Here is a 17,533-nt window from a genome sequence, read left to right as displayed (position 1 = left end):
CCTCAGCATAGCTCTTACCCTCTGCCGGTCTGATTAGCACGGCTTCTGGGCGAGAACGCATTCTTGTGCTAGGTTTCTCTTTATTTCCCTCAGCTCCATTGTTCCTTATATGTCCGTCTTTAGTTTTGTTTTCTTTTTTTCCCTTCTTGTATGTGACCGTCTGAAATCCGTCATTTGCCTGTTTGCTTCTCACCTTCTTGCTCATCTCCTGAGCTGCCGGGCTACTGGCTGTCCTCTTCTTTAGTGTCGTCACGTGACTTCTGGTGTTCCTCGAGGGAGCCACCTCGGCCCTCTTCTATTTGGCATTTTTATACCCTTGCTGGGTATTATAATTTCAGTCAGAAGTTTGCAACGCAGTAAAGGAGACGTTTCCGACCCTATAAAGTATATATATTCTTGATCAGCATCAACAGCCGAGTCGATCTAGCCATGTCCGTCTGTCCGTCTGTCCGTCCGTCTGTCCGTCTGTCCGTCTGCCCGTCCGTCTGCCCGTCTGTCCGTCCGTCTGTCCGTTTCTAACTAGTCCCTCAGTTTTAAAGCTATCATATAGCTGCCATACAAATGTTCGATAAATTTTTAGAAAAAAATTATTACTTGGCTGTTTTTCAATATTATTCCATCATTTTTGAGATATGGCCATTTTATACTATTCCAGAATTTTGCTAAAAAGTTTATGAAAATCGGACCACTATATCTTATAGCTGCCATAGGAACGATCGAGAAATTAATCGAAAAAATTATAACTTCGTTGTTTTTCAACGTATTATCATCTACTTTGAGACATGAGCTTTTAGTATTATTTTAGAATTTTGGTAACAATATTATGAAATTCGGACAACTATATCATATAGCTGCCATAGAAGCGATCCGCAGATGTAGAGAAAATGTAAAGCTGGGAATGTATAACTGTAACTGTCAAACTGTAAACATAATAAGTATGGTAATATGTTATGAAACTCTGTTTAGTGTCTGTTTTCGGCATTATAATTTGTGATATAAATATGAAAACCAATCTGCAAGGGTATACAAACTTCGGCGTGCCGAAGTTAGCTTCCTTTCTTGTTATAAATGATCCGCCCCTAGTTATTCTCAACTCTTACGTCATGATGTACGCTGATGACATTAACCTATGTTTGCCTCTTGTGAATCCTGACTCTCCTCAGCTTTTGCAAGCTGATTTAAACAACATGTTGTACTGGTGCACTCATAATTTATTGTTTCTTAACAACTCTAAATGTAAATACATGTCGTTTTACCGCAGAAATTGTTCCCAAGCTAACTATTTCTTAGGCACGAGTGTTCTTGATCGTATCCATTCTGTAACGGATCTTGGTGTTCTATTTACCCATAATTTGAGCTTCACCGATCAAATCGGTATGATTGTTGGTAAAGCAAAGGGTGTCTTTGCTTTCGAAAAACGATGGTCTAAGGAATAAATGCCAAGAATAGTGGTAAGCTCATTCCATAGTTTCCAATTCGCCACTCACCAATGATGGTTTCCGCTCAGCATGGGAAAACCTAACTGAGCGTTTCGAAAATAAACGCGCGTTGGTGAACTGCCAATTGAAAAAATTACTGAACATACAATTCATCGCACGCGAATCCTCGGCAGCCTTAAAGGAGCTGCATAGTACCATCCAAAGTTGTGTAACATCGCTGAAAATTTCCGGCCTTTCTACTGAGAATTGGGCCTCCTGGTTCATTTGTGCGACACAAAACTTCCAAAGCTGACGCTTTCATTATGGGATCAATCCATCCAACATGAAACCGAAATTCCTACGTGGCTGGAACTTGATTCATTCCTAACGGAGCGCCATAGAACTCTGGAAGCCATATATTCTGTCTAGTCTCCTTCGATATGCCTCCGTTCGTCTAAACCGACAATCTCTCGCCACGAGTACTAAAATCCTTTAGTACACGGATTGTTCACATATCCAAAAGATGCAATTTGTGTTCTGCAGAGAACCATCCAGTGCGTAAATGTCCACGCTTCCTCCAAATAACGATAGAAAATCATACTTCATATATTGAAAAAAAGCAGTTGTGCAGTCATCCACTCCGCAATTGCACAAGCGCCCACAGCTTTCTTACTTGTCACGGTCGGCATCATACTTTGTTGCATCCAAGCAACTCTTCCTCCGGTGTTCCGATACCTCGTCATGCCTCACCACAAATTCCTTCACCCATCCAAAGGTTTTCCTCGTTCTACACACGAGTGACCACTTCTCACTTCATTCAATTACTGGGTTCCATACGACGACAGCAAGAGCAGACGTTCCTCAGGTATTTTATCCTACCCATGCCGAGTCTGCCAAGGGAAGCATCCTCTTCGGAAATGCCACCGGTTTCTTTGCCTTAGCGTTGAGACACGGCTCCAGGCAGTCATCGAAAAGAAATACTGCGTCAACTGGGGGAAAAAAAATGTTAATAATAATATTTTTTTTTAATTTACATTTTCAATGCTAATGCAATTTACTAAAAATCCTCATTTTCGTCTGCATTAAAATTCAAACATTGAAAAAAAAAAAAAAAATGATTGAAGAAACAACAACCACTAGAGCAAGGAACGTAAAGTGCAGCTTTTTTTCTAGTATGGCATATGAAGAAGACAATGACATTTTCACCAACATGGTGCTATCAGAAAACATTTCTGATGAAGAAGATGACAATAGCTGTGACAAAAATTTGAATAAAGAGATAGTTAACAATTCCATACAAAATACAGACGATCGCAAATTTAATATTTCTTGGGGCTCTGTTTTAAATATTTTATTTTTCCCCATGGGAAATTCTGAAATAATACAAAATAGCCATATCTCAAAAAAAAAAAAAAAAGAAAATATATTGCAAAACAGCAAAGTTATTATTATTTTTTTTTGTAATTTAAAATTCTGACATAATGCAAAATGACCATGTCTTAGAGTAGATGAAAATATGTTGAACAAGAAAGGAAGCTAACTTCGGCACGCCGAAGTTTGTATACCCTTGCAGATTGGTTTTGATATTTATATTATAGATTATAATACTGAAAACACTCACAAAACAGAGTTTCATTACATTTTACCTATACTTATTATGTTTACAGTTTGACTGATACAGTTTTACATTTCCAGCTTTACATTTTCTCTACATTTACCGATCGTTTATATGGCAGCTGTATGATATAGTTGTCCGATTTTTATAAAATTTTTACCAAAATTCTGAAATAATAAAATAAGCTCATATCTAAAAGTAGATAAGAATATGTTGAAAAACAACGAAGTTATAATTCTTTGCTATTAATTTCCCGATCGTTCCTATGGCAGCTATAAGATATAGTCGTCCGATTTTCATGAAATTAACACCAAAAATCTGAAATAATAAAAAATGACCATATCTCAAAAAATACAAAAATGTTAAAAAAAAAGCCAAGTTATAATTTTTTTTCTAAAAATTTATCGAACATTTGTATGGGAGCTATATGATATAGTCGTCCGATCCGGCCCGTTCCGACATATATAGCAGTAAGAGCATATAGAAGACTATATGCAAAGTTTCATTCAGATAGCTTTAAAACTGAGGGACTAGCTTTAAAACTGAGACGGACAGACGGACATGGCTAGATCGACTCGGTTGTTGATGCTGATCAAGAATATATATACTTTATAGGGTCGGAAACGTCTCCTTCACTGCGTTGCAAACTTCTGACTAAAATTATAATACCCTGCAAGGGTATAAAAACAGCTAAGTTATAAATTTTTCTCTAAAAATTTAAAGATTGTTCCTATAACTGTGTATATGATATAGTCGGACGATTCAGCCCGTTCCAAAACATATGTAGTGAGAATAGTCAGAAAACTATCTGCAAAGTTTCATTCGGGTAGCTTTAAAACTTAGGGTCTCGGCTGTTGATGCTCGGCTGTGTGCTGACTTCTGACCCTGCAAAGCTATAACTAAAGGCAAATCCATTTGATTATAATTCAGATCAATACAATGCCTTATAGCACGAGACCGGTTAAAAGATCGATGCAGTTTTTTTTTTTTTTAAATGAATAAAGACCGTTTTACAAACATTTTTTAAAATTGATAGTTATTTAATTTTTCAAATTCGGGTGTTATTTTGGAACTTATGATGTTATTCATTTTTCGCACTTTTTTTTTTTTTTTATTTGTATTTTTTGGACTTATTTCGTACATAAAATTTACATTAATATGTAAAGTTCTACAGACTCGAGGTCTCAAGTCTAAAAATCAAAGGCGCAACTTTGACCAAAAACAACAAAAAGAACTTGTCAATAGACAAGTAGCAGCTATGGTTGCGATCGTTTCATTGGCGCGATCAGACCACTTGCTACTATTGCTAAAACAACAAACAAATTTTTTTTTGGTGGCATTTGACTGAAAATAATCATTTAATCGTCTAAATATTGGGAAAACAAAATGAAAAATATTCCTTTGCCTTTGTCTTAACCGATCCGTCTCTCGCACCAATTACTGCGCTTCCTCAGTCCTATTCGAAACGACGACCCATATTCCATTTTTTGGGAGGTTTTATTTCCTTTGTGACTGACATATAAATAACATGTAACTTATACTTACTTTTTGGAGATGCAGCTAATTTATAAAAAACAATTTTATTCGCGATATAAGACACGGTTACGTCATACAGGTACATGGCGCCTCCATACTCAAATCAGCCAATTCGGTATAGCCGTTCTCAAGTTATAACCGCGATTCGAAATAGACAAATAATTTGCAATAAAATAATATTGCGCCAATAAATTAAGATGTAAGCTAGCCTATCTTTTATGTTGGATCAAACTGCCCACGGTGTGTCAATTAAATTTAAAATCGGTTAAGTAGTTTAGGAGTTCATCGCCAAGAAACATCGTGACACGTGATTTTCATATATTAGCTATGTTTAGTATTTAGTGTAGTATCCTTTTGCAACGCTGTGAAGGAGACCTTTCCAACCCTATAAAGTATATATATTCTTGAGTAGCATCAACAGCCGAGTCGATCTAGCCATGTCCGTCTGTCCGTCTGTCTGTCCGTTTCTACGCAAACTAGTCCCTCAGTTTTAAAGCTATCTGAATGAAACTTTGCATATAGTCTTCTATATACTCTCACTGCTATATATGTCGGAACGGGCCGGATCGGACCACTTATCATATAGCTGCCATACTTGGCTGTTTTCAACATTTTTGCACCATTTTTGAGATATGGGCTTTATATTATTTCAGATTTTCGATTTTAATTTTTAGGAAATCGGATGACTATATCTTATAGCTGTCATAGGAACGATCGGGAAATTAATAGAAAAAATTATAAATTCGTTGTTTTTTAACGTATTTTCATCTACTATAAGATATAGGCTTATTTTATTATTTCAGAATTTTGGTATAAATTTTATGAAAATCGGACAACCATATCATATAGCTGCGATAGAAACAATAAAAAAAATTAACTTTGTTGTTTTTCAACGTATTTTCATCTACTTTGAGATATCAGCTTTTGGCATTATTTTAGAATGTTGGTATAAATTTTATGAAAATGGGACCACTATATCTTATAGCTGCCATAGGAACAATCGGGAAATTATTAGGAAAAAAATTATTGCTTCGTTGTTTTTCAACTTTTTTTTATCTACTCTGACATATAAGCTTTTTTTATTATTCTAGAATTTTGGTATATATATATCTTATAGCTGCCATAAAAGCGATCGGTAAATGTATAAAATATGTAAAGCTGGGAATGTAGAACTGTAACTGTCAAACTGTAATGTAATAGGTAAAATCTATTAAAACTCTATTTTGTGAGTGTTTTCAGCATTTAAATTTATAATATAAACATCAAAACCAATCTGCAAGGGTATACAAATTTCGGCGTCCCGAAGTTAGCTTCCTTTCTTGTTTTTAAATTATTTTAATCGTTTTTGTTGTCATAACTAGTAACAAGAAGTGCCTATTTGCGTCTTTAGAAATTTCAATTTTTAACATTCTTATGTTTGGCAACTCACCCATCGTCTCAATCGCAACTACAAAACTTTCATAAGATTTCAGCAGTCTATTTAGCAATATAACTGTTAAAAGTTTTTCATCAACAATAATCAGACCTGCTCCGGTAATCGAAAACGGCTAGATTTTTTCGTTTTCGTTTTTGAAAACGAGAAGTTGGTGCTCCGGTAATCGAAAACGAAAGATTTTTTCGATTTGAAAAACGGGCACCTTTTTCTTGCCGGAATGAAAAGTAAATGGCTTTTTTTATATGAAATCAGATCTTATTTACAAAAAAAGTTTACTCAGTGGTATATTGATGTTTATTCCACACCACCATAAGATCATTCTGGCAGGTAGTTATTTTATAAAAAATTTATTTCTGACCCCACCTCAGATTTGACAACAAAATTTTTGCCGTGTTCAACCAGTTTTCTCGTTTTGGCGATAGGTCGATAAGTTCACCGCAAATAGTTATCGCCAAGGTTGCCATATTGTTGGTGGAACGAAACAGCCAGTTAAAAATACTTATAAAATATAAATGAATACATTAATAACTTTAAAGGACCGCCAAAATGGTTGTTTATAAATAATGCTATTTAATGTGATTACATAAATGGTCCAAATTAACCAAATAATTATTTGAGACCACCGGAATTAAAGCTGTGAAAAGTGTGGCAGCATCTTAGGTGCCTGGATTTGCTTAATTCTACCATTTTTTGCCTTTTTCTGGCTTAGAAAAAGGGCAATTGTAAATATAATAGGCAGTACTTTACGTTGTTTGCTTATTACCAACAACACAAGTTAGCTGCTTGAGCAGTGAGAAACGATGAGAAATCGAAACATCCGATAGCAGAAATTTGCCGAAAACCGGAGCAGCTAAAAACCAAAACGGTTCGTTTTCGCCCAAAACGAAATCGAAAAAATTTTACGATTACCGGAGCAGGCCTGATTATATATTTTTTTAAGCTTTTTTTGAAGGCATTTTTATGTTTAATTATTTTCCAAGAAAAACATATGATATGTTTGCACTTGTGGTACCAAATCTCTTTATTGCAATCTTTTAAGAAGAGAAAAATCTAAGGAGAGCGAAAAAATTAAATTAATTAAATTGAATGGTAATTTGTATCTTGTTTCTTATCTAATATAGTTGCTTAGCATAAAGTGCAAGCAAGTGTATGAAACTTAATAATTGATATACGTAAAAACATAGGGCTACTTCTAACCAATTTATTTATATTGATTTTCAAAGTGGCGTACTTCCGCGAACGTGAATATTTTGTATATGAAAATTTTTAGATGGCTAAAACAAGTTACATAAGTACCGAGTATATTAATAAAATTGAAAACGATCCACTGAAGTTAAGCGCTAACTTTGGTTGTAAAACAATCAGAATCGACTTCCATTTTGAGTGCGTTTATTTTATTGGATTTTTATGGGGCAACAATGGTGCTTCTCCCAACACTTGTAGGTTTTTGTTTATTGGTGGGGACAGGTGCAGCTCCCAACTCCAAATGGTTTCTGTCTTATATAATGTTCTTAATCTGCGGTGGTACGGCCAATATTAACATACGGACCCATTATGGTACCCAGAACTAACGAGGGCGTATAACATTTCAAAATTAACACCCTTACATTGAGCAGCGAAAGCGGGAGCAATACTAATACTTGAAAGCTTTAACATACCGACAAACGGCTATTGGCAGAATGCGAGAGGGCCCTTAACAGACTTGCTGAAAGTAATGATGTACAATAATGACATAATGACATTCCAAGTAACGAAAAAGCAGATGAATATGTCCGAGCAAGATCAGCAAGACGAGGCTACTTCATAGGGTCGGAAACGACTCATTCACTGCGTTCCCGAAGTTCGGCGTGCCGAACTTGATATTATCGTCAGTGGTAGACGGTGAAGGACGATTGGAACTAAGCACGTCACAGTTTTTCAAGCATCCTTAAAGACTTTTACAAGTCGTAGACTTGGGTTTTCGATAGAATAGAATCGGTATAAGCAAACACTTGGGTAAATATATTACTGATAATGGCATTGACGAAATATCTCTTAGATGTCATTAATAGTGCTGCTAAGCCAAGAAAAAAAAAGCCCGCGAAGATTAAATTGTTCCTATGTTCCTAAATGCTATAGTCGTCCGCCGTACGTTAGACACGAAACTTTATATACATTATTTCATGAAATGTACTGCACTGATTATCTAAATCATTTCCAAATTTATAACGAAATATCTCTTTGTTTTAATCTTTTTTTTTAGCAATTTAGGAAACGTCTATAAAGAGCGTGGGCAATTGCAGGAAGCATTAGATAACTATCGAAGAGCTGTTCGCCTGAAACCGGACTTTATCGATGGATACATAAACTTAGCAGCTGCATTAGTAGCTGCACGTGATATGGAATCTGCTGTTCAAGCATATATTACGGCATTACAATACAACCCTGTAAGTATTTAGTTGTGTTTCGAATAATCTATCTATGTATATATGATATATCATATATGAATGTTGTCCTTATATCCGACCTCTATGCTTTGAAAAAGGACAGGTTTGAGCTTGGTTTTTCTCTACTTTTCATATTAATTATATTACCCCATAAAAAAAACAAGAAATGAAGCTAACTTTGGCAAAAAGAGTAATGTCAATTTTCATTACATTTAACAATATTTATTATATTGACAGACAGTTACAGTTTTATATTTGCAGCTTTACATTTTCTCTACATCTACCGATCGTTTCTATGGCAGCTATATGATATAGTTGTCCGATTTTCATAAATTTAAAACCGAAATTCTTAAATATAAAAAATGCTTGTCCGAGCATAGTTAATTATTTAAATTGCGCGCTCAACTATTGAAGCGAATGGTTAAGTTTTACAAAAGGAGAATCATTTTGGAATTGGTCAGCACTCAAAGAGTGGGACGAGTATATATTCCGTCGTCAGTGTGGCTCAGTGTTGCGTTGAGAGATTGAGATAACGAGATAAACATTATTTTAATTTACAAGAAATTTTAATTTACAAAGAGAACATTTAAGTTATTGGTCTAGGACTCGTGATCTTTGCCTCCCTCTTAACCAAAAGCCCCCTGGATGCCGTCTCTTCAGCATTCGGCCGGTCATGAGGATGGCTAATGATGCCGCTAGGTGGTTGGAGTGGGCCAGAAGCCGTTCATTATATTGAATTGTTACCATGTGGAGGTTGTTAGCTATGTCTGAATTTCTAGCAAACCAGGGTGCATTTGTGATCGTGCGCAGCGCCCGGTTTTGGACCCATTGCACTTTCATGAGCTTGCCTGTGGACTTTAGCATCCAGTTTAACTTTTGAATTTTCAACGGCAAGCTGCTGATATTTTGGTGGTGTGCTGCCTTCACGTGAGCCGCTTATCCAGGATCAATCCCAGGTATTGGGCCTGAGGAGATTGAGGATTTAGCATGTCCTGCAGTTTAACCCTAGGGAGGATTTTGTGTCTCAGGGAAAAATTGCAGTGGTGCGACCTATTTCTATTATGGATATGTTCGACCGCTTCGTCCACTCGCTATATATGTCCAAAAAGCTTTGCGTTTTTCTAGAAGCCTCGATTCGACACGCTGAATTTGCAATGAAGGCTGTGTCATCAGCATACATTGCTAGGAGTGTCCCCGGTTCTCTGGGATTTGCCAAGTCAGAGGTGTAAAGGGTGTATAACACAGGACCCAAAACACTACCTTGCGGTACGCCAGCTCGACTGCTTCTAATGGATGATCTTTAACATCTCACATCAACCATGAATTTTCGCTCCAGCAGGTACGATTTCAGAAGAAGATATTGAGCAACTGTTTTTAGCTTAAAAAGCAATTCATTGTGCCACACTCTAACGAAGGCTTCCTTTATGTCAAGGAAGATAGCAGAGCTGTACTGACCGTTTTCGAAAGCATCTAAGATATGCTGCGTTACTCGATGAGCCTGTTCTGGGGTACCATGGTGATTCCGAATGTCGAAGTGCTGATCTGGAATAACATCCTGAACACTTCTTACTGCCATCATTTTGCTAAGAAATATGCTCTTGAATATTTTAGAGAAAGTTGGCAGCAAGCTTATTGTCCGATAAGACGCAACAAGGTTATCCGGTTTGCCTGGCTTTGGTATCATCGATATCACTGCGCACTTCCATTGTGTGAGGAGGTGGTAGATACATTACATGGTGTTGAACAGGAGAACAAGGAATAAAATTCGATTCCGTCAAATTTTGAGCCTTACTGGCGTGCAGTTTTTTAATTTGGAGACAAACTTCTTCCGGACTTACATGACGAATGGGCTCTACATCTGGGCAGGAAGTATTAAGAAAAGCCAATGTTGCTTCCACGTCCTTACTCTTATCAAGGTCAAATGACTGAAATCGACCTTCCAGCTCGTCATCAAATGCCAGAGAAATTTCTGCATCCGATCTGCACCAAGTGTTGTCAGCACGCTTTATAAGGATTCTGCGTGGGGGCTGCCGTTTTACTGACCTTGCTGCTTTCTAGAGGTTGTGGGGTCTGCATTGCGTAGTAGATCTGAGAAATAATCGTTTTTCGTCTTATGCAGCAACTTCTTTAGATCGTCCTCAGCGCGACGATATGGTCTTTTGTCAGCCGGATCTCGCGACCGCATGAATCTGCGACGCAAGGCTCTTTTCGACCTCACCAAATTCAGGACCTCAGGTTTTAAAAGAGAATGAGGTGGATCTGTTGGGTTTATTGAACTTTGTCCACAGATTGAAGATTCGGCAGCAATGTGGATGTTTTGCACAAAGACCTTAGCTCAGAACTTAGCTCGATTACCAAGCCGATGTGATTCGAACAAAGTTCCAAGCTCTCCGAGATGGATATGAGCTCAGGCGAAATCGATAGCAGTCGGCGTACGCTGACTGTACGAGTAGTGCGTGGGACTTCCGGTTGCAAGGACTTGGATGTTAAAACTTAGGATACAGTCTGCTAATACTCTCCCACTGACTGTGTAATTTCGACAACTCCATAGTCGATGGTGTGCATTCCAGTCTCCGGCAATTAGGAATTTGGGTCCCAGTTCCTCAAAAAGTATTCTGAAGTCCTTATAAGAGCGCTAGAAGTTTTGAGGACAATAAATAGACTCAATAGCAATTTCCACTTGGTCCATATATATACTTTGATGTTCCATTGTTAAAAATTAATAGTGATTGAGACAAGTCTTTATGAGGACTAGATAGGTGACCGTGAGCAGTATATGAATTCGGTGCAAAACTGCCCACTTTAAAAAAAAAAAAAATATTTTGGCGAAACGATTAGAGTTAACTTAATGAATTAAATACCATATAATGACACAACATTTGGACTTTATTTTTTTTTTTTGTATTAAAAAATATTTACAGGCTTACGAGAAAAAGCGAATCTCCTGAGTCCCCAACCCCGATTTTTGACTAAGAAATTAAGTTAATTTGTTTAAAAAAATAGAATAAAAATATCAATTTAAAAAAAGCTTCACCTGAAGAATTAGTAGTAGAATTAGTTAAAGAACTTATGTTCTAAATTTCAAATCGATTGGTTATGTAGTTTTCGAATTATCGTGTGCACCGATTTTTAAAAATGGCATTTTTCAGGAGAGCGCTTTAAACTTTGTAATACTCATACATCGAACACCAAACGACCTCCGTTCAACTACCCATAACTTCGTTAATTTTGTAATAATCGATGTAAAAGATATTAAGATATTAAACCTGATTTTGCTTTTGTACAAAAGCCAAAATTGTTGGTAAATGCTCCTTTACAGCCTTTCTTTACGTTTTCATGAGCCACAGCTGATCGATCAGCTGTTCGGATGCAGATGCACTTTGACGCAGCTCTGTGGCAACACGAGTTTCGCATCTGCGAAAAATCCCAACCGTTCCTCACAGATGCGCTGTTTGGGAAAACAGTATTAGAATTCCGGGAAAAACTGGTTTGCCAATGCAAAATTTGGACAATTTAGAGCTGATTTGCTTATATTTTGACTTAATATTTTTAGATGGATTTTTTGATTTTTGGCCTATGGACGCCACCACAGTGCAGTGCATTGTTGGCGTTCCACTCACCAATTTTGAGTCCAATTTGACTTATGGTTGGGTTGGATAAACTGGGAGACGTTCAGAGCTTGGTTGAGCAGATCCTGACGCGTTTTGTGTTAAAAGGCTAGTGACGAGCGTCATCATTGACATCATCATCTGGAACAACTTTTCTAGCTGTGTTACGAGAACTGACATTTTTTCATCAGATTGCATGAACATTTCTTCTTGTAGCTGCCTTCATTCATGCACTTCAGGATTTTGACCCCATTTAGCCACCCAGCGCCATCGAAGGTGGGCATGGGAGCTTCGGGATCTTCCTCCATCCGTGCGTACAATGACTCAACGAGCCGCGCATGCACCATCTTCCACTGCGCCTCGGTCATTTTGCCGGCTTAATCCCTTCTGTCAATGAGGGCCACGATCAAGTGTCGTTTGGTCACCTCACTGACTTTCGAGGTTTTTCTTTTGGGCTTTTTCGCCATTTGGAGAGGGCTTGCCTCCTTAGGCCCGCGTTGCCGCTTGCTCCCCGGTACGTACATGGAGGCGCTTTCGGTTGAGCGTTGCCTTTTGTTGGCAAGCGTCTCCTCCACCTTGTTGGCGAATTCTCCAGTCGATCTCATGTGGGGGAATCCTCCCCTCAGCGATTTTCTCCTCAGCGATTTTCTCCTCAGCCCAGGTAAGCTTTACCTTTTTCTCTGGGGATAGGGCGCCTTTTTCCTGGAGCCGATCCTGGATGCGGAGGGCAGTCTTGTACAGCGCCTTGGCTTTCTTTCTTCTCTTTGGAGAGCTGCACGCTCTCAAGGTCCGAGTCTGTATCGACTATGGCACTTGAGCGGCTTAACTTCCCCTGCGTTGTTTTTTCGGAAGTAGTGTCGCAACTGACATGACCTGCTCCCGTCACATCAGAGGTGTAACGCAGGATTGCTCCCCCCCGTGCCCGCCAGTGGTAGCGGTCACGCCTTCCACCGACGTTTAAGCTGACATCCCAGCCTTGGTTTCATCCTTTAAACCCTCCAGAGTGGTATCTTTTATGGGGGTACCGCCCACTTGCGTTTTATGCCTTCCGCCAGGCACCTCCAGCCATAGCTAACGGCTCACGTCCTTAGGCTTTTTAGGGCACAAGGAGTTGAAACGTGGTCTTTGCTAGACATTGTATTATCGCGGAAGGGGCAAGCAGCGATGCATTACACGTGTCCGGCCTAATACAGTGCCCATTGCCCAGCCGGCACACTCGGGGAGAGTTCAGATGGAAGATTTTTGCCAGCCTGTGAACACAATAACTTGGGAAGCAAATGAGAGACTATCAGAATCAGAATACAATTTAGGAAGCCTACTGCGTAAGCCTCTTGCATTCTGATAGGAGATACAAAGGGAGTGGATTAGTTTTTTTTTGGGACGAAATTGGAAGACCTAGAAGGTGCAGTGGTCAGATCGGGCTAAGGAAGAATAATTCCTACTGTCCAATTTTTTTTTCTTAGCTTCGAACTTCTTGACTACCATATGCTGTGGTTAGGTTACGACAGAGCATAGTTTGTCAGAGAATATTTTCAAAGAAGAAAAGTTCCAAGCATTAGAAAATTTAATTTTTGGCCCATCAGCTCCTGTTTTGCCTTGGATAAAGGCGATTACATCTTCCGATGTTTGATCAGAGAAAAGCTGCAAAATAAATAACTGTTTCGTTGGTGGTTCTGCTTTTATCTGCCTTACCAAATTTGGCCGTTAGTCCGGACCTGACACCCTGGACGGCAACAGGACTGGGGCTCTGAGAGCTCACTATTTGGGACCCCCCAGGAAACGAAACCGAAGTCACCGGTGGCACGGTCACTCCCGCGATACAGAATCTTTTTTAGAACTCGATCTCAGATTCTTGGAATTGGTCCTAAGGTCTAAGGTTATGCTCTTTAAGACAGCCCTTGCCGTAAAAACGACATCATCTCCCTTTCAGCCTCGGGGCAGGCATCACAGCAATAATGTACGTCGATATTTTTGGCCACTTCATCCTGGAGAACGGGAGAGCAATAGAACTGGAGAGCGTAGTATAAATCAAATACTAGAGTCTTTTAAGGGGTCTTCTCATTCAAAACCCGTTTTTTTGACCCTTTTTAAAAAAATTCTTATTTGAAAACGCAAAGAGTAATTGAAAACTTTTTTTATTTATTGTATTCAAAAATGTTCAAAGTAACTAAAAAAGTTGTTTTTGCCTCGTTACGAGGGTTGATCAAAGAGTAATGAGACTTTAAACTTGGTGGTGGAAAAAAAAAGGTGTCGTCCTGGCGGCCACGATTCAGGGTCTCCAGAGCGTCCGAAATGAAAAAAAAAACGGGGTTATAATCAGAATAGACGTCATTTTCGGGTGACGGAACAGATTTTTTTTAAAATTTTTTTAAACAAAATGGCGGCCATTAAAAAAAAAAATTTCGATTTCGGGCTTTTTTTTGTAGTTTAGTGTACAAAAAAAAAATAGAAAAAAAATTTTTAAAAAAATCTGTTCCGTCACCCGAGAATGGTGACAATTCTGCGTCGATTCCACTTTGTTTCATGAAAATCGGTTCAGTTGAACTGGAGATATCATGGCCGCCAGTTCGAAAAACGTGGTTTCGAGATAAACGCGTTTGAAGTTTGAAAAAAGCTCATTATGCGAAGACCTTGCTTCACAAAAAAGGCTGTATCTTCCAAGCTATAAATAAATGCAAAAAAAAAAAAATCGAAAAAAAAAAGTTACCCAATGAGAAGACCCCCTTAAAGCAGTCTGGGAAAAATTGTAGAAAATAGAGGACCCTGTATATTTCTCTCTATTACAATGCACGCTTGTATAGGTAAAGGAAAGAGATCTCGAAGTATCTATATTTGTCTCGCTCTAAGGAATAGAGAATAAGAAAATATGTATACCTACTTTTGTTTCTTCTTCAACTTCAAATTCAGTCGCAAATAAAATTCCGCAGCATACACACGGTGTTCTGATTTCTCGCTTTAAATTTTGCCGCTCAATAAAAAAAACAAGAAACGGAGACTGAAAAAAAGGAAAGGCAGCCCAAACTGAAAGGTGGATTTATATTTTATTAAAACACAAAAAAACAATAGATATATATATATAATATGATCGACGTTGGGACTGATATACAGAAAATATGTATACGTACCGGTTCTTAATTTGTCCCATCCAGCTATTTATCGGTTTGGTCAAGTTTTACCGTACAGGTACATAGAATTAAAAGAAGTATACTGAACACTTTCATCATTATTTAAAAGGATGAAAAAGTGTAGTATTGATTAAATGCGAATCGCTTAGAACTAATCGTATAAAATCTGACCTATTCCCAAGGGTACATTAATAGTGTTTTTTTTGCAGTCGTTTACTTTTCATACAAAACATATGAAAAGCGAGCGAATGACAATCGTAGGAACCCGCTGATGAGAAGAAGAACAAGTGTGGAATAATAAAGTTGAGAGGAGATTAAACTTGATTGAAGTAACTGACAATTGGCTAGCTTCTGAGCAATAACGCGACCCTAAAGTAGAAGAAAAAACCTAAACCTAAAAATATTGAAGGGGCAGAAAGTCTAACTTACGAATTAAAATGAAGAATATTATACTGGAATATACCAAGAAACGACAAGTTGTAGTAACCATTCAGCTAGTCAGCGGCATAGCGCCATAAGTCCGCGCGATATCTCCGCCGAAGTACAAACGACATATCTCCGCGCAGAGTTATGTCGTTTGTAGTTTAGCGTTTTAAAGCGACATAACTCCGCACCGTCAAATGTACATAATTTTGCTCAAAAAGAGATTACAAAAAAAGTATTTATAGATTTTTTAAATTTATCAGTTCGTAAAAAATAAATAATCAACACCAATAAACAAAATGTATTCTTTTAAACTTTGTTTTTTCAAGATTTTTAAATTAAAATTAGAAACATTCATATATGAACACGTTACAAATTGCCTCGTCCACGATTTGCTGACACGTAGGACATTTTGGCTTAGTGTTTTCGTTATCTTAAATACCGAACCTGCTTTGCCAGATTTGTCAGTAAATGAGAACACTCCTAGACAACAGAACACAATATGACCTCAATATTTGTGTAATTTGGTAAAAGTTAATTTTGCAGCATAGGAATCAAAAGTTAAATGGAAAAATGGCTTTAAAATATTATCAAAACCAAATTGCAATATACTATGTATAAGTATTCAACTTTTATATACAGTATGTCAACAAAGTGTTTTGACAATGAAAAGTGTTTTGATTTTTTATGTTTGCATGCCAAAAAAAGGAAGTAATCAGCGTTTTTAAATATTTTAAAAATTGTATTTCGATTCTGTGGGTAAGTAAGTAATAATTTATGAGAAAAAATAACAACATTTCATTTGGTAACTGTCTTAAAAAAAATAAAAACAAATAACATTCAGATTTCATACTGTCAAGAAAGTGTTTTGACATCAGCGGCAAATAAAGCCTTATGCAGTTTTAGGACAGCTCCCATTGGAATTGAGCTTTGGTTTTTTTTTTCTCCTCTTAGCCTTTGCGCTCCTAATCATTTGTCAATCAATTTCGGCGCGACAAGTTCTATCAAGATTAAAAAAAATGCCTGGAAAGAGAACTTCGCACGATGTTGCACAACTGGTTTATTATAACCACCAGATCGGGAAAAAACGCCCAGGAACTGTCTGAAATGTTCTCCGTATTACGACAGACAATATACAGCATCGTAAATAGACCAAACAAGGAGAATCGACTGGGTCCCAAGCCTGGAACAGGACGGCCTAGCAAAATTCCAGAGAGAGATGAGCGAAAATTGCTAAGGGAACTGGCCAAAATACCTCATGTTTCGCTCAGATCCATAGCAAGCGATATTAAGAACACAAGTAATCTAAATGTTTCTCACGAAACCGTCCGAAAGCTGCTAAAACGGACCGAGTACACATCCCAAAAATTATTTCTCTCGAAAGTAAACATCGAAAAGCGACTTTGGTTTGCCCAGAAATGTTATATATTGTAGTACAACATCATCTTTGTTTCGTCGCAAAAAAGAATATACAGCATCCTATCTGTATATTGTCTGCCGTAATACGGAGAACATTTCAGACAGTTCCTGGGCGTTTATCCCCGATCTGGTGGTTATAATAAACCAGTTGTGCAACATCGTGCGAAGTTCTCTTTCCAGGCCTTTTTTTTTAATCTTGATAGAACTTGTCGCGCCGAAATTGATTGACAAATGAATAGGAACGCAAAGGCTAAGAGGAGAAAAAAAAAACCAAAGCTCAATTCCAATGGGAGCTGTATGAAATCTGAATGTTATTTGTTTTTATTTTTTTTTAAGACAGTTACCAAATGAAATGTTGTTATTTTTTCTCATAAATTAGTACTTACTTACCCACAGAATCGAAATACAATTTTTAAAATATTTAAAAACGCTGATTACTTCCTTTTTTTGGCATGCAAACATAAAAAATAAAAACACTTTTCATTGTCAAAACACTTTGTTGACATACTGTATCTCGTGCTAGTTTTT

At 37.6% G+C, this 17,533-nt stretch overlaps 1 protein-coding gene and 1 long non-coding RNA gene across 4 annotated transcripts in view; one reads left to right on the top strand and one right to left on the bottom strand.

Moving 5' to 3' along the window:
* Positions 1-17,533, top strand: part of sxc (O-linked N-acetylglucosamine (GlcNAc) transferase sxc) — a 154,636-nt gene that overhangs the window by 39,434 nt on the left and 97,669 nt on the right. For all 3 annotated transcript variants that reach the window (XM_041776559.2, XM_041776558.2, XM_070284021.1), the window contains exon 4: positions 8,247-8,430. In XM_041776559.2, the coding sequence (XP_041632493.1) occupies positions 8,247-8,430 (184 nt within the window). The remainder of the gene's footprint in view (positions 1-8,246; positions 8,431-17,533) is intronic.
* Positions 1,205-2,506, bottom strand: LOC138928043 (uncharacterized). The gene is made up of 3 exons (XR_011444513.1): positions 2,477-2,506; positions 1,488-2,407; positions 1,205-1,425 (listed from the first exon to the last, which is right to left on the bottom strand). It is a non-coding gene; the product is annotated as an uncharacterized lncRNA (long non-coding RNA).

The sequence above is a fragment of the Drosophila kikkawai genome, chromosome 2R (genome assembly GCF_030179895.1).
Source record: "Drosophila kikkawai strain 14028-0561.14 chromosome 2R, DkikHiC1v2, whole genome shotgun sequence".
NCBI lineage: Eukaryota > Metazoa > Arthropoda > Insecta > Diptera > Drosophilidae > Drosophila > Drosophila kikkawai.
This window is presented reverse-complemented; position numbering and strand designations above follow the sequence as displayed.